The sequence below is a fragment of the Paralichthys olivaceus genome, chromosome 7 (genome assembly GCF_024713975.1).
Source record: "Paralichthys olivaceus isolate ysfri-2021 chromosome 7, ASM2471397v2, whole genome shotgun sequence".
NCBI lineage: Eukaryota > Metazoa > Chordata > Actinopteri > Pleuronectiformes > Paralichthyidae > Paralichthys > Paralichthys olivaceus.
In genome coordinates, this window is record NC_091099.1 from 11,943,076 (window position 1) to 11,964,677 (window position 21,602).

Consider the following 21,602-nt stretch of genomic DNA (forward strand, 5'->3'; position numbering starts at 1 on the left):
ATGTGGAAAGTCATTCCTGAGGTTTAATGAGGTAGTGGGATTCATTAGAGGTGAGGTCTCAGAGTAGGACACACAATAAGCCTTCCTCCCCCCCTCCTCCTCTTCCTCCTCCCTCAGCAGGGTTTTATAAATGACAAAGCTCCACTTGCTCCCGATGTGAGCCCCAATGACTCTCTGAGTTGTCACCTACTTTGTTGTTGGTTTTTACGCAGATTTTTTTCATCAGCAGCAGTGAGAGGAGCAGTGTGTGTTTGTGTGTGTGTGTATGTGCGCGCAGAGGATGCAACGCGCAGGACTGAGGATGCAGCCGGTATCACTCCAGCAGGAGAACCTGCGTGTTTGATAGAATTTGACGAGTTTGGATTTTAACGCATCATATCGTCCCCCCGGGACCGTGCGTCTCCGCTGCGACGCCATGTGTGCGCTCCCGCCGGCGTGGCTGTGGCTGCTGCTCGGCCTCCTGCCTCTGGAGCTCCAGGCCCGGGCTGTGACTCTGCAGAGCCTCTCTCACAGACACAGGTACCACTGCCTCACATCAAGCTGAAGGTGGAGACTGAGACTGATGGAACAGCACTTTTATTTAAAGTATACATTTAACCTGTAGCTTGCTTTGAAAAGTATGATTCAGGTTGTGCTTTCTGCAAGGAATTAAACTTGAAGTCTTGATGTATTTTAACATATTGTGATGATGCTTCTTAGTTCCAAACTAATTAACTTATTTGTTTACATTATTGTGACTTATTAGCTAATAAACTTTGATAATAACTTGGATATACCAAAGATTTTCTGGCTCCAGCTTCTCAAATGTGAAGATTCACTGTTTTTCTCAGTTTTTCTATTGTTTCAAACAAATGTTTTCAAGACAGCACCTTATGGAACTCTGGGTTCCTCTGACGTGCATTTATCACTCTCTTAATACTAAGTTATCGATCAACTAATCAAAGGTTAGTCATTAAAAGTTCTGCTTCTGGTGTCCTGGCAGTCATTAATGTGAGAAAAAGGTCCAGAAGCAGAATGAGGTAATTCCTCTAAAAGCCACAGGAAGTGAGACAGGGTTGAGGCGATTTAGTGGGATTTGGGACAAGGATTCATGGCACATACCAAGGGGGCAAACAAGACTACAGCACACACACACACTCACACACACACACACACACACACACACAAACACACACACACACACACACACACACACACACACACACACAGACACACACACACACAAATAAGAGTTCAAGTTGGATATTTAAACTGCTAAGAACCCAAGAGCTTGTTTAATTCAGTGATTCAGTGGTATTTATTCACTCAGTAAGCCTATTATTTTTCAATTTGTTATTTTTGCACTATTATTTAGTTTTTCTAAATTTGACTCACTAAAGTTTTTTAACTTTAAGAAAAAATGGCTTCATTAAGGTCTTTGAAGGTTCGGACGCTATAGGTAGTTAAGGTGGAAAAGAAGGGAGGATTCAAGAATGATGAAAAACACTGCTGCTGCAAGAAAGAAAAGAAGAGAGGAAGAAAAATGTAAGAATCCGGTAGTAATTTAGAGAAGACAGAGAGAAAGAGGCAGAATAAAATGGATAGGCCCAGTAACTAGAATAAGAGTAGTGAAACAGTGGGGATCTGATAGGGACAAAAAGTTTTCCTTGCGCAAAGTAGAGTTGAGGAGTAACGACAGGAAGGTGTGGGTGTGTTTGTGTGTGTGTGTGTGTGTTTGTTCTGTTCCTCTTCGAACAACCCCATGCTGCGCTCTAACTTGGGAGGAATGTTGAAGAAGCTCCTTCTGCTCTCAGGCTCTCAACATGGTTCACAGCCTAGACTACAATGCAACACACACAGACACACAGACACACAGACACAGACAGACAGACAGACAGACAGACACACACACACACACACACACACACACACATGTTCTGCTCTGTGGCAGAAGGTTTTAAGGCTGAATCATATAATATATGGCAGCAACATAAAAGAGCCTGGCTCGTGGTTGAGACATTGTTTTGAGTTCTACCTGAAAGGGTTTGTGAAGTGTGAAGCAGAATTACTATCCAACTGCACAGCTCCTCTCAGCTATATGGGTTTCAGTGTCTTTCAACGCATTGTTTTGGTTTTGGTTTCCCGCTCACTGCACATCAGTGTCATTTCCAGCATCATGCTGTTGAAAAGCTTTGATCATCACAGCACCACTGTGCCTGCCCAGCACCACATGCCACACAGAAAAAGTTTGCTAAACTTTGTGGAGCATTTAGCTGCTAAAAAACTGCTTGTTTATTTCAGCAGTTGGTGGAGACCAAAAAAGGAGAGTGGATATTGGGCTTACATTCATCAGGAGGAGAAAAAACACTTCTCCAAACCAGTCCAAAGCTTTTGCTCTATCTGCTGTATGAGAATAAAGGCTGTTCCTGAGAATTAACACTGCAATATCAACTTCACAGCTGTTGATTGGTCAGTGTTTTCTTTAACAACTTGTGTCTGTTGCTCCCAAGTGGCCAAATTAAATTTATGTGGCAACCCCGGCTTATAGACAACAACCCTCCACCACAATGTCTCCAGCTCAGATCTGTCCTGGAAGCTTTTTTAAATCTCTGTCTCCACTATTATTATCTAATAAATTCACCAGGTATTACTATTTTAATAATTTACTAAGAACGTAACGTTTACAAATCCCAGTCTCACTTTATCACTCACTAATGTGTTGTGTTGTGTTGCAGTTCAGTGGTCTAGATTTTCTACCTCTGCACCAAGGGCCTTTTACTTTAGACAACTGTGTTTAAACCTCAAAGCAGGTAGGCTTTTTCTCTTGTGCAGCGTGTGTGTGTGTGTGTGTGTGGGAGAGAACGTGTGTTGTCAGGCAGTGTTTATGCGTATCAGTGAGTAGGTTTTTCTGTTGGAAAATCTTTGTTGCTAGGCAGTCACGTGTGTATCCATTAATTCCCTGCCAACCAACATTATGCCAGTGTATGTGTGTGTTTTTGTGTGTTTGTATTTGTGACTTTGTCGAGGGCTGCCAGAATCAGCCTCAACAAGAAAAAGCTTTCAGTCTCTGGTATAACCCACAATAGTTACTTGGTTAGGGAATGTGGGTACGTGTGTGTGTGTGTGTGTGCGTGCCAGAAGACTGATCAGAATACCATTCAGGATCAGTTACAGGATAAAGATCATATGATGTTCTGGCTCACTTTTCACACCAAACACAAACTATCTTTACTCTCTGTTTCTCACCGCTATACACTTAACTTACAAAATTTACAATACACATATACTTTTATTTTTATCTACACTTTTGAATTTCCTTCAGTATTAATAAAGTCTTATCTTATCTTACATGACACCTCTATACGCTGCACTCTTTCTATCACACATTCAGCACAGCTGTCAATTTTGGGGTTCATTATCTTGCCGCTGCAGACCAGAGGAGCTGGGGATCAAACCACTGAACTTTTGACATCCTGCTCCACAGCCACTCATATAGGTTTATACTTCATGGTGATGGCATCGCCCTAAATCTGTTACTATCACTAAAATTACTGTCATTGTGATATTACAACCTACATTGAGTAAAGGCTGTAGAGCACCCTGGTCCCCTGGCTACTTTAGGTTATCCATTCTAAGTATTGCGTAATTTCTGACTGGTCACATGGCCAAACAGAGGAGCTCACTCCAGCGACTGAGCTCTTGAACATGAGAGCGAGAGAAGGTATTGTGAGGCGAGACTGCCGCAAGGTGTGAAAGAAAGTACTTCAAACTCAAGTCAAGAGAAGTGGCCTCTTACCATCGACCACATTTTGCTGTGTTTTTCCCTCTCACTCCCCTGTTGTAAGATTTGACAGCTCAGATCCTGCTTATGGTTAACATGAAATATTTTTTAGCTGTGTTGGTGATACGTGAGTGGAAGACAGTGTCAGTCCGTTGTTTGTTGACTCAGTCAGTTTAAACCACTTTAGACTGGATAGGTGCAGGAAGCTGGACAACGTCTAGAGTTCACTAATGGCTATTTGGGATGTTAAAATTTAAATGATTGACTAAGAAACATGACAACTTGTCACTCTTTAACTGTGTTTTGAGGGTCCATGTGAACATATAGTCAAGATGTAGTATGAGTATGAAGTCTTAAGGGTTCAAAGAAATTCTGTTCGCATCCCTCTGTCTATCTCTCCTTCTATCTTTCCTTCTCAATTTCTCTTTAAATCACCTCTTTGACACTCACAGATTGAGTACAGTAGACATTCCTGCAGTGCAAGCTTCTCATCTCGTCGTAGGGATCCTCTTTCGATCAGAAACCCAAGCAGCTGTCCACCATCTGTGAGTGTCTGTCCTACGGCTTTTAAGTTGCGTCTAAACATTTTCTGTCTTTCTCTATATCACAGGTTGAGTTTATCCAGAAGTTCTAAACACCCAAAGTCTTCTCGTCACACCACCGTCGTGCCTTCTGTCTCTAATCACGTAGTTGCCACTGACAACCACGTTCCCCTAAGAGACATCTGGAGTGCCCTGCTGCACAAAGAGGCCCCGCTGCACTCGTCCGACAGATCGCTTGACCAAAGCAATGTGCTGCAAGAAGCACCGGTTTGGCAGCGTGGGTCAAGAGGTCGTCGTCATGCCAACACTGGTGGTGGGCGGGGCCACAGCTACCTGATGAGGGTGGGTTGTGTCCTGGGCACCTGTCAGGTTCAGAACCTCAGCCACCGTCTCTACCAGCTGATTGGACAGAGCGGGAGGGAAGACTCCTCCCCCATTAACCCTCGCAGTCCTCACAGTTATGGCTAAGACCCCACCTCAAATCCAACAACATGTTGACACTGAGACACGTTTGCAAGCTACCCGGGCCTTGTGGCACAGTGACACACTAAGGGACGAAAACAAGGCTTTGATGTTTGTCCATAAGTTGGCTATTGTGGTTTGTAACAACTTGTCTTATTTCATATACTAGTTTTGATCATTTTCGTGTTTTATAAAATCTAGGAATGAGTCAACTTTGCAAGAATCACAACCAAAACAAAGGAGGGTAGTAGAACTAACACCCAAACTATCCATTGTTAATGTCCATCACAGTTTACCACAAACCTGCAAGAAAAAAACTTTATTTATTTATTCTTTCAACTCAATTTCGACAAAGCAGTGCCTTATATCCGTGATTATAATGTACTCAGTGCAAAAAAAATAAAAAACTCAAATGCATCGACATTACTTAAAAACCAATAAAAGCATAAATAAAGATACATAGCAGGCCACCATCCCTCCAACATATGACATTACATCCTCGTCATACAATCCTAAACTTTGATTATTTATATTTTGAAAAACATTTAAATCAGCTACAATCAGTATTTATTATAATAGAAATGTATCCGTATGAAAAAGGCCAATCATAGGGACACATTTACAGATAATTATCACCTGAATCTGCAGCTCCTTTGACAGCGAGTACATAGTAAATATTGTGGAGCATTTAGAAGCTACTTTAAATGTATATTTTCTTCAGACATTGGTAGGGACCAAAACCAGAGCCAAAACACAGTAAATTTTGGAAATATTTGCTATGTGACCAGAAACATGACACCAAATAGCAACTACGCCAACAGGGTCACTATTTAAGCATAAAAATGATAAAGGCTATGTCAAAGGTATGTTCACAGGTTGTGTCTGATACTACCATTGCTACTAACTGCATTTAATAGAAGTTATTCAGTTTATGCTGCTTGTAGATTAGTTTGAAAGCAATGGCGCTAACATTGATCTCTCAATCTCAAATTCTGAATTTATGATCACCGTCATTTCAGAGGTGCTTCTAGCATTAATGGTTTAGATAATCTGGTTTCATTTTTGCTGTGTTTGATAATCTGATTGAGAACAAATGCCATCAGACTATGGTGTACCATAATGATGGTTATGGATACGTTGGTCAACACCATGAAAATAAGATTTAATAAACCAGAATTTCTACATTTCTTACTTATGGCATTTCACTGCAGTTCTGGACTGCGTATGAGATTCCTTAAATTAGTCATTGTTATTGGCCACATTACCACCAGTTTCTTCAGTGAAACTTAATGATTTGTGTTGTAGGCATTCATACAGTAACAACCATTTCAGACAACATGTGTAGAAGGAAAACTGTGAATCAGCGAAGCCTCTGTTGAACTAGCCGACCAATGTCTGCTATCTTCATCAGTGGTGATCCTGCTGATCTGAACTTACCTGAGCCCTGAGCTAATCCAGCCCATCTCTCAAAAGCTCGAACAAGTAGCTTTACCTCAGTGTCAAACCCAGTTAACCCTTCACCCAAAACCCCACAGTGCAGACCATCAGCCAAAATAACCACTAACCCTAATCCATTATCTGTCTGCACACTTCTTAACAGATAACCTGTTATCACGGTCTCAGAGAGCGGACCAGAGAGAAGACAACAATGCTCTAGCATGCTTTTTACCTGTGAAGTGTAAAAATAAGATGCAACATTTTGATTTTTGCAACTAGAAAGTGTTTTTTGAGTCTTAATTGGTATAATCAATTCATAAGGCCTTATATTTTGCCTTTCAAGTGTTATTTAAGGCTTCATAGTCTTATGCTTTTCTATGTATGTCAGTTCAAGCGTTTTGAGTGGTCATCAAGATTAGAAAAGCGCTATACAAACCATTTCATCATAACTCCAGTTCAGTAGGTGCTCTTACAGGTCAAATGTTCATAGGAATGCATGAAAGCACTTTTTTCTCTTGTATATTCACTATGACTTGAATTTCCAACGTTATTTAACTTTCAATTAATGAGATAATTTTGCTGTGAGTTTTCCACTTTACTAAATCTTCCTGTTTATGTGAGAACCCCCCATGGTATAAGTGTCCTTCTCTGAACTGCCTGTGATACTCTTCATCTCTCTTTGTTAATACAATAGCAGCATTGTGTAATAAAACCCCAGTCAAATCTTCACGTGTTTTATCTGTTTGATCTAGCAACACTCTGAGGTGCAAATGTGACCTATTTTAGGTTAATGTACACTGAATTTACGACTGGAAAATTGGTCTCACTACATATTAGTGACAATGATTATTAATCTTGGCTAATACACACACACACACACACACACACACACTCACACACTCACACACACACACACACACACACACTCACACACAGGTATGTAAGGTCATGTTGGCCTTGACAAATTCTGTGGCATTGGACTTTTCACTTGACCTGTTCTTTACTCTCATTGGCCTGTGTGTGTGTGTGTTTGTGTGTGTGGGTGAGAGAGTTTTAGTGAAGATGTGTGTTAATCGAATAAAAAACTGAAGCAGTTAAGATGGGATCCTAAATTTACCATAATGCAACTGGATACGATTCAAGACATTAAACCTTAAGTGTAAGGTTAAGGTGAGATGTTTGATGTTTTTTAACCACTTCAATGTCACACATTTTTCCTTCAACTATTTTCTTGGAGATTCAAATGTGTTATGCTAGTGGTGACTAACGTGTAGCTTATAATAAAGTCCTCTGCAGCTGGCTAACTCTCTAACTCCACACCTCCAGATTGTTTTCATTTTCAAACTTGTGGTATTCATTCAGTCTTCACCCAACTGATACTGACTCTGGTTACATCACTTGAGGCAGTTTATGACACTCAGTCCAAATGGCTTTTCAACTTTTTTTTAGATATATCGTTGTACTCCCATGGAATCCAACTTTGATGCTTGACTTCCCTTTACACCGTAAATTATCTGTGCTGTTCTCAAACATTTCTATTTTTCCTTTTCCGAAGACATCCCATTTCTCTCAGTTTTTGTGGACAATTAGAAATTTGTCTCTAATCAAAATATAACAGAATGGAACTTCATCAACAAAAAATTTCCCCATTGAACTGATAATTTTCTGACTACTTTCCTATAGGAAAGTTGAATGCAAAACATTCCCTGGGAGCTGATGATTACACCACGTCAGCTCACATTGCCAAACTTAATGTCTCTCATGACGGACGATTAAATGCACAACATAACAAAAGAAAAAAAACATCTTTTACATGTGAATCATCATTTCCTTCACACTATGCGCGGGGAGGCAAGTAGGACCAACACGCTACGACACAGCAGCTTTCAACACTTCATCTGCCAACTATGAGGCTCTTAAGCATCATAGGTGGAGACTGTGCTTCCATTTTTTTCTCTCTGATTTTTACTTTAATCAATACGCACATATGTATCCAAGTAAACTCTGAAAATGGTACACTTTGTTATTCGAAATGCAGGGTCCAGAGCCATCTCTGGCATATCGGCCGAACTTGGAAAAGAATGAAAACAAAGACTACAGAAACTTTGAGGTAAGCATTCATGACCTCACTTTAGGAGATGTCACAACAAGGTTTTTGGATATGTAAGATTTGTAAGTAAAAGATGACGCTACTGATGAAATTTAGAAGTATATAATTTAATAAGTAGTTACAATCATTTTAATGGACATTTATAAACACAAATGTAGAAGGCAATTTATAACTAAATGACACATAAATAATCTTGAGAGGGTCAGTACAGGGTCTGGGTGCCGCACAGCTAATATTACTAACTGTAGCCCAGCACACACACATGCATGTACGTACACACACAAGCACACGTAAACACACACACGTAAAACATGTTATGTCATCGTGATGTTAAGAAATTATGTGGCATTGGTCTGTGTGTGTATGTGTGTGTACGTACATGCATGTGTGTGCTGGGATACAGTTCTATCTTTGTGAGGACCAGTTTGACAATTAGAAGATTTTGGCTGGTACTTACTTTCTGACCCACATTCAAAGACTGATCAGGGTTGGCACACAATGAGCGGCGCACACTTTAGGAGCTGGGAAGAAAGCTGCTGAGATGACTACTGGTCTCACTTAGCAGGTGGGTCCTCATGTAAACACAGAAGTAGAGTTTAACAGATTTGTAAATAGCTCTTGCTTTTACTCTTTATTTTATGTTAGACATCACTTCTTGGGACTGACAAAGAGCAAAATGAAGCAAAATGAAGCAAAACACTCAAACTCCTCAAATATTTGATGTTTCTGCTTGCGCGTGTTTGTGTATCCAGGCAATGACCTCTCTGATAATAAGTGTGGCTGCAAACCAAAAGTAAAACTCTATATAATTATTCACCAATCCATGAGACATTGCATCATTAGCTAATGTACGTTTCTGAATATGCATTGTAATTAATACAATAAAGACTCTGATTTGTAAATTCAGTGCAAAGCATGTGTGAGGGACACCTGTTGGTGGCCTGGTGCCAAACAGGATGTGTGTGTGTATGTGTGTGTGGACCAGGAGATTTGATACTGAGAAATCAATCACCAATTCTTAGTAATAATGTGGTCAATACTCAGAAATTAGAATGTGCGCATGAAAGCAGACTCCTCTTATTTAATTAAATTTCCTTAATTTTCTTTTAATGTGTATACAAGAAAGTTACTTGGTGGTTGCAGGTACAGGTGTTGTTACAGGTCCACTTTATAAACTATATGCAGGTTTTTGAAGAAACTAAAGAAAATAATAAGTGTAAAAGTACTTATTATGCAATAAAATAACAAATCATAATATATATATATTATATGGTTAAAATAAGTAGAAAACTATGACACAAAGAACTACTGAGTCATTCTACATCAGTCAAATTAGGTAACCTGCTGATTATTGGAAAACTCTGGGGGACACAAACAAACACACAGTCACGACCAAGGTTCAACACAGTGAACCCAATTAGATGAGGTTGGGTTAAAATGTGACTGGATGCCGGTGAGTCCTGCATGTATACCTACAGCACAGGTCAAAAGCAGGGTATATATATATGTGCACTTGTGCAGGGAAGCAGACGGGCAGTCTCCGAGGATCAACACAACTCAGGAGCTGCAAAGATTTCATTGCCCGGCCATGAGTGTCATTAATATTGTATGAAAAGGCTCCGCTTTCATTTTTTTGGATGCATCTATGTAAAGACTGAACATGTTTTGGCACTCTTTCTCTTTTAAACACAGGGTCCAGACCCATCTCTGGCATATCGGCCGAACTTGGAGAGAAATGAAAACAAAGAGAAGGAAGACTACAGAAATTTTGAGGTAAGCTTTCAAAGCCTGTCTTCAGGAGACAGCACTTCATTTAAGGCTAAATGGGAAAACAAAGTCATATAAGTCTACTGTTTTAATCATTAACACAGTTGCTACTTGAACTGATGACCAGCAACTTCCGAGTGAGATTTGATTCTACCACATGAAACAAGCACAGCTTTGCATCTCTTCCCTGATTCTCCAATCAATACCTTATCAACTTCCTCACACATCATCATCTATTCATTTCAACAAACTCAGTGATTGAAATGTTCTTTTGTTGGCAGTGGTAAGGGGCACTTCACCCTTCCTCTTAGCTTGCACTGATGAACCTTCTCTCCAGCATTTTGCAAAATTTGCTGTATTGCTAAGTCTTGGTAACTTTTGACAGAAATGCAGATGTTGTAGACGGTTGACGTTGGTTGTTTACAGTCAAAAAGGCTACAAAAAAGCTAAAACTGTCTTTTTGCTATATTAATTCAACAGAGGGTTCCGACTCTTTATTTAATACAAGAATGATCTTGTAAGAGACTTGATCTGTTTTTTTAGAATGGAAGCCTGATTGACCGAGTCTTCAGGACGTATACGTTGATGCACACCAACCAAACCCTGGACTTTGTAAAGAAAAAGGTGAGATCTGGAGTGAAAGCAACATGAACATTTAACAACTTCTGATGACAAACCTGCTCAGAGATGTTTTGTTCAGTTTCTGCTTTGCACTGGCCAATAGATGTTCTGTCTGGAATAAACATTGGGTTCAACATCATTTTCCTTCAGTTCAGAGGTAACACAGGGGCATTTTCCGGTTATGTATCCTGGACTTCTGGGATATCGTAAAATAAGTTACTGTTAAAAGAAGAAAGAATGTCCTGTTAACATATTGAATATGAGTGGTGACTTTTTTCTGTTTACTGGACACAAACTGTCAGGGGCTTAAACTGAGTAAACATGAAGTGATTCAAACTGATTCCAGATGAACCTGAGTTTTCTAACCATTACAAGTTTTAGAGAAAAAACCTCCCCAGTAATAACGTGACTCTCACCTTCCTGCAGCACTATGAATGGATCAGCTGTAACCACACTCAGATGGGGATGATGGACGCCGTCATGTCCCTGGACCAGTTGGTGGATGAGTCCGATCCTGACGTGGACTTCCCCAACTCCTTTCACGCCTTCCAGACCGCAGAGGGTATCCGCCAAGCCCACCCTGACAAAGGTACCACACAAGGAGAGAGAGACTAACACACGGAATATACTGAATGCTGTATGAGCATTTTTGGTACATAACTCTATTAATATTCACTGTCCCTCCTCCAGACTGGTTCCACTTGGTGGGTCTGATTCATGATGTCGGGAAGATCATGGCTCTTTGGGACGAACCTCAGGTAAGAGACAGGTTCAGCAGAGGTCAAGCTAGATTCACAACCTCACTGCTGAATAGCTGTTTTCCAACATTTACATAATGCATGTATAAATGTAATGTTTAGTATGTGTTTTTATTTTGTCGTCTGCAATGCATGTTTTATCTTTTCAATATTTTCACTGGTACTTTATTTCTCTTCTTATATCCTTTTTGTCTGTTTATATAACACACATTTGGTTTTGATAGTATATAAAAGTACTGTAGTATTTGAAAGAATATGTGTTTATGTATGCAGATATGAACATTTATTTTACAGAAGAAACTATTTGGAAAAGATGTGCATTTATGCTTACATTTTGCATTCAAAAAGGTTTATTTTCCTAATCAAAGTTCTATTTCTTTGTTTGTATTTGCGATTTGTTATATTTTTATAGTTATTTATAATAAAGTTTATGGTTAATGTGTAAAACATCAAACCTCAAGTTTCAGGATATTTTTATTTCTTACTATCGTTATGCCCCAAAACAATAACCCCTTTGATATTTTAAAATCTGAATAAACATATGGACATATAACCCATTGTACTCTGTGTGTGTGTGTGTGTCTGTGTTCTCTCCAGTGGGCAGTCGTGGGCGACACCTTCCCTGTGGGATGCAAGCACCAAAAATCCATTGTGTTCAGAGACAACACCTTCCTTGAAAACCCAGATGACAAAAATCCCAGCTACAAGTTTGTGCTCTCATGTTCCCTTATCAAAGTTATTAATCTCAGTTTGATGGTTAACTTTGTTCATTTAAATATGCACTTTGCAGTAAGACCTATACTTGTAATCTTCAATAAATACAGTAATGTTGAGCTAAAGATTCACAGAGATTCTTTCTGATCATTTTGTTAGTTTAGAATAAAGAAAAAGCAAAGATTGAAATAAAACTGATGAAATGAAATGTCTGTAAACAATAATCCATCAGTCATAATGTATTTCAGCACTACCATTATCAATATTATGCATTGGCAAGTTATTTAATTAGCAGGGAGTTGATTTATTTTTTCTCTCTTCAGTACTGAACATGGGATCTATGAACCAAACTGTGGGCTGGACAACGTCCTCATGTCCTGGGGCCATGATGGTACGAGAAATCATCGCATTCTCTCTCACTCACTGCTGCTCCCTTCAACTCCAGCAGACATTTTCTTCTGTATAAATACTTTAAACATTGCCAAACCTCTCCATTATGCTACAAACTATTTCTTCTAATCAATGTTGTAGATACCTCGTCTTGGCAGAGGGATCCCTCACATGTTGCTCTCTCTGAGGTTCCATTGCAGTACCCTTAAAGGTCCAGTGTGTAAGATTTAGGTGAAAGGGAACTATTGGTAGAAATTTAATGTAGAATAATCCTCATGTTTTCACTAGTTCATTTCATCTAAATTGTATGATTTGTAGTTTTCTTTACCCCAGAAAAGGCCCTTTATATTTAAATACTTTATATTTACATCGAGGGGGTCCTCTCTACAGAGGCCACAATGTTTTTTACAGTAGTGCAGACTGGACAAACTAAACACATTTTGAGTTTTTATGACAATTAAAGGCTACCACATGTTCTTCTTCATGTTTGGAAGGAGAGGGTGAGGTGAGGGGTGTTCAGCTGCATCATGCAATTTCAACACTAGATATCACTAAAATCTACACACTGTACCTTTAAATATCAGTCGCCTAAAAATGACTGAATTCTTTTTCATCAAGATCCATGAGTTGTTCCCTGGGAAAACACCCCATCTCAAAATGTTAAACTAGGAAAAGAAAAATCCTGGTTCCACCTCCTTGGAGGTAAAGAGATGTGTACTTCCATTAAAGTGCCTGTTTAACTTAACTTTAACATTGTTTGACCTCCTGTGTTGTCCTCAGAGTATCTCTACAGAGTTCTGAAGTTTAACAAGTGCCAGATCCCAGAGGAGGTGAGTTGACATTTACCTTAAATCACTATTGAAAGGTTTTAGGTAATGAACTTCACACAGGAGTGAAAGCTGATGATTCTTGTCGTTCTTGCGTAAAGAATAAATAAGCAAAAGCCGTGCAGTAAAGCTGCAGTGACCTCCTGGCAGTGCTCACAGGCTTAGTTCTGTCTCTCTTCAGGGTCTGTACATGATTCGGTTCCACTCATTCTACCCCTGGCACTCCCACGGAGACTACATGCACCTGTGCAACGACAAAGACCTCAGTATGATCCCCTGGGTCCAAGAGTTTAAGTGAGTATCCTCCTGTTACATATTCAAATTATTCTACTCCCTGTTCTGAACCGACGCTCGACTTCTATATCCTCTCCACAGCAAATTTGACCTGTACACAAAGACCACCGACATGCCCGATGTTGACAAACTGAAGAGCTACTACCAGTCTCTGATCGACAAGTACTGTCCTGGAAAACTGAAGTGGTGAAACAGATGACAAAGATCTCAAAGATGAAAATTATATGCTTTATATAATACTATAGCTGGAATTATCGTTATCACAGAATATATCCTGAGCAGCTGTATATAAAATCTTGTGCACACAGACAAAGTTCTTAAAATGAAACTGGTGGATATGTAACCTCATTACGACACATATTCAAAACAAAATTTAAAGAAAAGCATTTTTATTTCATGGCATTTTCATCTTCTAAAAAAAACTGTACCGTTTTAAGTACTGCAATATTTGGTGTGAATTTTCCATCTCGATTACTGAGAATGAAAAAGGACACAGTAATGTGAAAACAAAGAAAAGGTGCAGAGTTACTGTAAAGTTCTGTGCATACAGCAATAGAGGCAAGGAACAAACACAGCACAAACACGCACAAACCCAGACATACACAAACACAACAACACGAGTGCAACTACACTTTACAAAAACAGAAGTGGCACAGTAACATGGAAAAAACAGAAGCATTCTTATATTTCAAATTCAGTGTTTCTACTTTGATTCCACATGATTTGATTTGCTGAATAAATGTCCCTTTGAAAGTTGAGCAATCCAATAAGGAAAGTTTTAAAATGTGTGATCTGTAACATGAGCTCTGTTGAATAAAAACCAATGATCCACAGTGATTAGGTGACTGGTTTCTGATGTAGACAGCTGATTGACAAACACTGTACTGCAGGAAGTCGCAGGTGAAAAGCTGTAAATAACTTTTTCTGTAAATTAGTTGATTGAGAACAAAATATACAAAGAATGAAAATAATTTCTTTGGTCATTTTGAAAACATGTCAAGGCAGGCGATGATAGTAGTCAATACCTGAAACTTTATCAGATCTTTTCCTTTTGGAGGATCTCATCTTTCCCTTGTCTTGCTTTATCATCCTCCTCCTCCTCCTCTTCTTCTTCCTCACCCTCCTCGTCATCACCAACATTGTCCTTCTCCTCTTCCTCATCTTCACTGTGCTCTTCTTCGTCTTCCTCCTCCTCTTTTTGATCACCCGTCTGATCGGTCACAGTCACAGCAGCCTCCTCAGCAAGTGGGCTCTCTTTGCTCCTGTTTCGCAATCCCTGGAGGAGACAGAAGGTGGCGCTGCAGGCAATGAGGGTCCAGATGAGTGTGTGGGCAGGAACTCCTCTGACCTGTGAACGCACCCACCTGACTGCCTGGGCAACGGTCCTGTTGGACATGGGACGTGGTGACGATTTGTCCTACAGACAAATAAAAAACGATTTCAACTGATTAAAGCAGGAAAAGTGACATTTCTTTCACATGTTTTCCAAAGTTTCTAATGAAAAATGTATAATAGATAAAACAGAGAAAAAGAGATGAGTTTGAAGATGCATTTACCTTGAGTCCATACTGATTGAGCAGGCTCTCCAGGGCTGTGTTACCCAGGTGCACTGTGGGATAGAATTCTTCATCATAGACCCTCCTCCACCAGCGCTGTGGGTAAGAGCTGCCAACAAAGATCAGCCATAGAGTTAATGTCCTGTTCTGTGTACAGGTGAAGAAGAATCTGAGATGTTATAATGTTTGTTGTTTTATTATGAAAAGACTGAAACCACAACATCATGTCAAGTTAAATAAATGAATATCAAACATTGTGTGAGATTCAGATAATAAATAATATAAAAAGTATGTTTACTGAGGCCGTGTTTTCACAGGAAAAATTAAGTGAACTAGACAACTCCTGCATAAGATAAAAGAAGATATCTTAAGATTGATCCCTTGCAGGGGAAATTCAATGTGACGCAGCATCACAAAAACAGTAGCAGCGCAATGGGAAATGTAAGAAATAAAAGAATAATAATATACAGTGACAAAATACAATGGATACCTAAACAGGAATCATTTAAAATCATTTCAAGACAGTGACAAAACTGTGATAAATCATGTTAGTACTCGTGTATTTGCAACTAATATTTCACAGAGTTGCGAGCTTTCAGTGCAGAGGGAGAAGGACAGAGAGAAAGAGAGCACTAACCCATCAGCTTTGGGTAGAGTGAACCAGTATCTGTAGCGATGAGCTCGGACGTAGGCAGGAGGCTGCTGGTGGAACGGATACTGAGACACATCTGTCTGAATCAACTCGATCACTGCAGACACACAAAAAAAACATTTAGATATTTATCAAATTGTCCCTGAAGGCCTCATTAATAAGCGGACAATGACGCACATGCTGTGACATCAGAGTAAGGGTGTTGGAAAAAACAAAAAAAGTTGCAGCTTTACTAGTAAACAATATCTGGTTTGTGACCCCCTCCCCGTCAGCTCGCTCGCATTTGCTGTTATGAGTTTCTATCGGAGCCAATTATAAATCTGGGAGGCTCATTTCGAAGCTTTCAGTTTTAAAAAGGTTAAAACAAAGTTTTACTGTTGCTTTAACATACACAGTAGTGCGGTAGGTTTCTTTCCTATTTGATTCGAAGATGAATCATGATGAATCTCTTTTAAAAGACTAAACAGAGACACAGCATTAAAATAAACTGTAGTACTCTGAGGGAGCATACCATCTCTCTTTCCCTGCAGCAGTCTGTACATGAGGCTGGTGAACCACGGAGCCTGTGTATGAGGCCCGAGGGCAGCAAACCACATCTGCCAGTCCAACCTGGGCTGGTGAGGCGTCACCACAGCGGGAGGTGCACTTAGGTTCCCAGGCTTATACATAAACTCAATCTCCTAGATGGGAAAAAAGAAATATATATACAGTGTATATATATATATATATTACATAACTTGAAATGGTTTATATTGCACAATTGCAGATTTTTAAAACTAGATGCATCTTATGAAACAAGTTTAAATTAAGGGAATCAATTCACAGCCATAGGCCAGTTGAAACCATCAGGATTTGTTTCCTCTCACCGTCCACGTGATTCCGTCATTACTTCCCTCGATGATGACTTCTGGCCGCCCGCCAACACCTGTCATTCTTCTGAAGAGGCCGTACGAATTGACCAGCTGGTAGCGATCCACAAGCTCATAGGTCCGACGCACTCCTGGCCACAACCTGGCATGAGAGTCATGCTCAATATAGGTGAAGGGAACCTGAAACAGAAAAGGTCATGAGAGTCAAAGTGACGTCACATGAGAGAATACACTGATAATCTGACTTGCTACAACACGAAGATGCCAGAATCTGAGTGATGATTTATATAGGGACTAATACTGCTGACTGGTTGGGAGATTGAATTGAACAATAATAGTGATTCAGCTACATGATATGAAGCTCAACCTTCACTAAACGTCCAACAGCACTCACCAGACTGACAGTGAACATGGCAACAGCAGCAGCAGCGAGCACAGTCCACTGAACGGTGCCCCAAAACCTCTTCAGGAAACCAGAGACACACGCACACCTGCAAAATCACATCGGGTAGATCATTTTTGTAGTGCTGATTTACATCAACACATTTTCTATAAATAAAAAAGCAACTCCACACCAGGAAAGACTTACCTGAACATCGCTGTTATCATTTCCCAGGTGAGAGAGAGAACCCCAATCCAGATAGAGGGGATTATGACAGTCTTCAGAAACTGGTTAAACTGGTGAAATGTGATTGCTGTGAAGACAAAAATGTCAACAAATAAAACTGCAAATGCAAATCGCTTCTACACACACGCCATAGACTGTATATAAATATGGACAACATGACAGCTCCCCAAATATGAAGGTAATTCATTTTGATCGCCCCCCCCACTGGTGGCTGGGTGAAGCTCATAAACTGTCACCTGGATCAGACATGGACCAAACTAAAAAGTCAAAGTACAGGTTTAAAAGATTTTCCCAAAGATGGTTTCTATCATTTTAGGACTTCCCTGGTAATTTTGGTTTCAATCAGTTCATGCAATAAAAACAGGGTGAAACATCATGATTGACAGTTGAGACCGACTCGAGATTGGTCGTGTGGGTGTGTGGACGTGACCCTGATGCTGCAGCTCCACTCCACGATCAGTACCACGCAGACCCTGACCCAAAACGATGTCAAAACCGCAAAATTGCAGCTCCCTTATCCAGAATATTTGAGCTTAATTTTTGCACTACGAGAGAAAGACGAAACACGTTGTCCATCTTAATACACGGTCTACGTTTGACAGCCACAACTCAATACCGGTTCTGGAGGAGATGCCCTTCTTCACCGTATCCAGCTTTAGATCAAAGCATATAATTGATCCAAAGACCATGAGGGACCAAACTGCCAGTTCCACCAGATAAAACAGCCACGACCACAGTCTGGACTCTGATCAGAGCAGAGAGAGGGGGAAAAAGAAAGGGTGATTCTCTGGTATATATTTAAGTCCATATTAATGCTCTGTATGTGTGGGTTCATATGAATTAGTAGTTAAAAACTTTCTGATCACAATTTGTTAACTTTGTAGGCGCTGGTGGGGGTTAAATATAATAACATGGATATTATATTATTAAAGTGATCCTTAACATCTGGCAAACAAGTGATAGCAAGATTGATTTTCTTCCAAATTTGAATGTTTACATAAATATACATATGTTTAATCATACCGCTGTTGTTGGTCTTGTCTACCCTGCCTAACCAGAAATGTACATGCTGATCATCCAGCAGTGACAGGGAGAGAGCCAATGTCAGCAGGTTGAAATAGTTGTAATTTCCAGACAAGATAATGAGAACCTGCAGCAGCACCTACACAAGGGAGACAGTTAATTGCAGACTGTTAAGAGACAGTGTGGAGAATTTCTAGAAGTATTCAGAACCACTGTACAACCATTAAGTTGATCAAATCAAGAAGTAAACTTAAAGGTGATTACTACTTTTCACAAAAATTAATCATTCAGCAAATTAAAGAGGGAAAATTAAATCATAAAACTTTTAGTAGCATTTGAACCATCATTCTACCCACCTGCAAGTAAAAAGAGCCAAGTCTCAGCCGACGTATAGGACTGAAGAACAAAAAAGGTGCGGCGATCTCGATGACAAAGGTTCCCACCACGCTGAGCTTCTGCCACCACATGGGCAAATGGTGGGCGAACCAGGCCAGAGGTGTCGGAATACACTGAGTCTCATAGTGATACGTCAAAGCTGTTCATCACAAGGAAAAACCAACAATGGAAATTCATTAATTGACAGAAAGAAATAAAAGGCTGAAAAGAATTAATATCAGTTACAGTGACAATGAGATGATGTAAGAGGAGTTTAACTGCAGGTTTTAACTGCAGTCCTGGGATTTCTTTCCAGTATAATTTACATCTATGTGTATCAAAAACGTGCCTGGAACCAGTTTGCCCTTTTACAATTCACATTTATGACACAAATTGAACTCAGAGACGCTTGCACTAGCCTGTCAGGCCCCACCACGTGGGACAGCGTGATGTCAGCTTCACCACACCAGAAGCAAACATGAGCCGGAAGAGAAGCCAGCGGATCAACCAGAAGGTCACACGATCGTGCTCCCTTACCCCGCGTGACCCTCTGATTATTGTCAGTGGAGCAACGAGGATACAGAGGAAACCGGTCTCTAGGAGCAGGTTGTCCCTGTTGAAAGAGCAGAGGGAAACAAATGTGTGTCAGTGGTATTTCAAACAGTCTTGGGCTCTTTCTTCCAACTACTATTCATAGAAGTAATGCGTATATACACATATGTGCTATAGACATCAAGCAATTTTTTTTTAATCATAATGTCCATAACACTCACCACTGGAAGTAGAGGAACACCTGGCCCACCTGAAACAAACATATATGTTTGATGAGGAATAGCATGCCACCTGAAAACATTGACGAGGAAAGAAAAACAGAGTACAGCTGATATAACTTCACCTGGTACATGGACAGGTACAAGGCCCAGAGGCAGAAAAACACCACGCTGTCTCGCAGAGCCTCCACCAGCGTGGCGGCGAGGCTCAGCGCGGCCCCAATGAGACACAGCAGCTCCATGGCAGTGTGCGTGTCCAGGCCGAGCCAAGGTCCGAGCCACAGGAGGGTGGGAGAGGACACCAGCTGTTCCTTGAGGGACTTACCGCTGTATGGCAGCTGCCAACGAGCCGGCAACAGCCCATCGTTACCATAGAGACCTGGAAATAAACACGTAAACCACGTTAAAGAGCGTCATAGAGTTAAAAAGGTGTCCTGTCATTAATGTCACAAACAACAGCCTTAGTTGTACACTCTTTCTATATAAGATGTTTGCGTTTGACTGTTGTCCTTCAACACTCTGAGATCCCTGTGACTCTCTGTGTTGATCCTTTCTGCAGGAAGCTCCTAATAAAATACACAAAGACTAATTTGGCCTGTTGTATTTTCAGATTTCAATCAATTTACAACAATCAATCAATTCAAAATGATCAATTTACAACAATAAAAGACAAATACGAGCAGAAACTTGTCATTCAAGAGGCTGCTGGGATTATTTGGAAAGTAGTTTTCAATTATTTTCCTTATTGATGAATGGACTAATCTTTTCACCCCTGCATTGGAAGGCACAGCATGTATGTATTCAAATCTTCCTGTGCTAGTTTCTGTATTCTATAGAATATAAACAATGAAAACCACATCATGTCATTTAACTCAAAATCCATTCAATGGGAGCTGCAGACATTAAAGAAAACTATTATAATTATTATTACAGGTGTATCCAAGGCAGCTGTAAAGATTTGGTTAACGGGGATACAAATAAAATAAAAAAAACTGGACTCAGAATAATACATGTAATCTAAACAAAGTTTTTTTCTGTAGCACTACTAGCACATGGTTGTGGGCGTCTAGAGATCAGCTGGACAGTAGCTGTCGGGGTTTTATTGATGCTGTGTTCCATCAGTGTTAGTGTGTAAAGTCTGTGTTTGCAGCAGGAGGAGTCTCTCGGTCTCAGCAGCTCGTTGAGCAGGAAAAAGTTCAATTTCCAGGCGGAGGAAGTAAAACGGTGAGCGCAGCTAACAAGCTAACACAGTGGGTTCCAGTGAGAGTTAGCTCGCCTGGTGTTAGCTCACTCACCTGGTATCTGCACATACAGGGAAACAAAGGCGGCCACATAGATGAGCGACATGCTCCAGAGGAACATGCGCCTCGGCAGGACTATTTCTCCCATGCCTGGGCCGAGTTGCTAACCGGAACAGCGACTGGGTTCCACGCTGATCCAGCGCGTTTTAACGTAGCCTTCGGCGGGCGGACACGTAGCGATGAACGGACGGTGTGATGAAGTTCATCCGTATGGGCTCAAGATGTCGCTGTCGTTAATTATATATATATATATATATTATGGCATGCCGTTCAGGAAATTAAACCTTTGAATATATGGAATGAAACCTTGAATATATTGAATGAAGTCTGAATATATGGAATGAAACCTTGAATATATTGAATGAAGTCTGAATATATGGAATGAAACCTTGAATATATTGAATGAAGTCTGAATATATGGAATGAAATCTTGAATATATGGATTGAAGTCTGAATATATGGAATGAAGTCTGAATATATGGAATGAAACCTTGAATATATTGAATGAAGTCTGAATATATTGAATGAAGTCTGAATATATTGAATGAAGTCTGAATATATTGAATGAAATCTTGAATATATGGATTGAAACTTGACTGACGTCAGACTTCACCGCAGTGCCTGCAGCCATCTTGTGTAATGTGTGGATGCTATAGCTAAAAGTGAGTGACAATGAGTTAGTCCGCTCACAATCTCGTTGCAGCAATATTCAACTATGAGGACATCAGTAACACACTGGCGAATGC

The 21,602-nt window shown here is 40.2% G+C and overlaps 3 protein-coding genes across 3 annotated transcripts; 2 read left to right on the plus strand and 1 right to left on the minus strand.

Annotated features, from left to right (window-relative positions):
* The first annotated feature begins 132 nt into the window (after positions 1-132).
* On the plus strand, positions 133-6,928 carry adm2b (adrenomedullin 2b). The gene is made up of 2 exons (XM_020078553.2): positions 133-519; positions 4,371-6,928. Exons 1-2 carry the CDS (start codon positions 416-418, stop codon positions 4,768-4,770), a joined length of 504 nt encoding a protein of 167 aa, XP_019934112.2. The 5' UTR covers positions 133-415; the 3' UTR covers positions 4,771-6,928.
* A 2,738-nt stretch (positions 6,929-9,666) lies between these two features.
* Positions 9,667-14,519, plus strand: miox (myo-inositol oxygenase). Its single transcript, XM_020079382.2, has 10 exons — positions 9,667-9,917; positions 10,004-10,084; positions 10,622-10,702; positions 11,126-11,288; positions 11,390-11,457; positions 12,055-12,164; positions 12,495-12,562; positions 13,342-13,391; positions 13,570-13,682; positions 13,764-14,519. The coding sequence occupies exons 1-10, from the start codon at positions 9,759-9,761 to the stop codon at positions 13,870-13,872; spliced, it is 1,002 nt and encodes a 333-aa protein (XP_019934941.2). The 5' UTR covers positions 9,667-9,758; the 3' UTR covers positions 13,873-14,519.
* lmf2a (lipase maturation factor 2a) lies at positions 14,055-21,071 on the minus strand. The gene is made up of 14 exons (XM_020079380.2): positions 20,851-21,071; positions 19,681-19,934; positions 19,559-19,587; positions 19,205-19,398; positions 18,767-18,945; positions 18,411-18,549; positions 18,004-18,132; positions 17,349-17,454; positions 17,154-17,250; positions 16,757-16,939; positions 16,402-16,570; positions 15,876-15,987; positions 15,239-15,347; positions 14,055-15,099 (listed from the first exon to the last, which is right to left on the minus strand). Exons 1-14 carry the CDS (start codon positions 20,942-20,944, stop codon positions 14,719-14,721), a joined length of 2,175 nt encoding a protein of 724 aa, XP_019934939.1. The 5' UTR covers positions 20,945-21,071; the 3' UTR covers positions 14,055-14,718.
* Between the last annotated feature and the right edge of the window lie 531 nt (positions 21,072-21,602).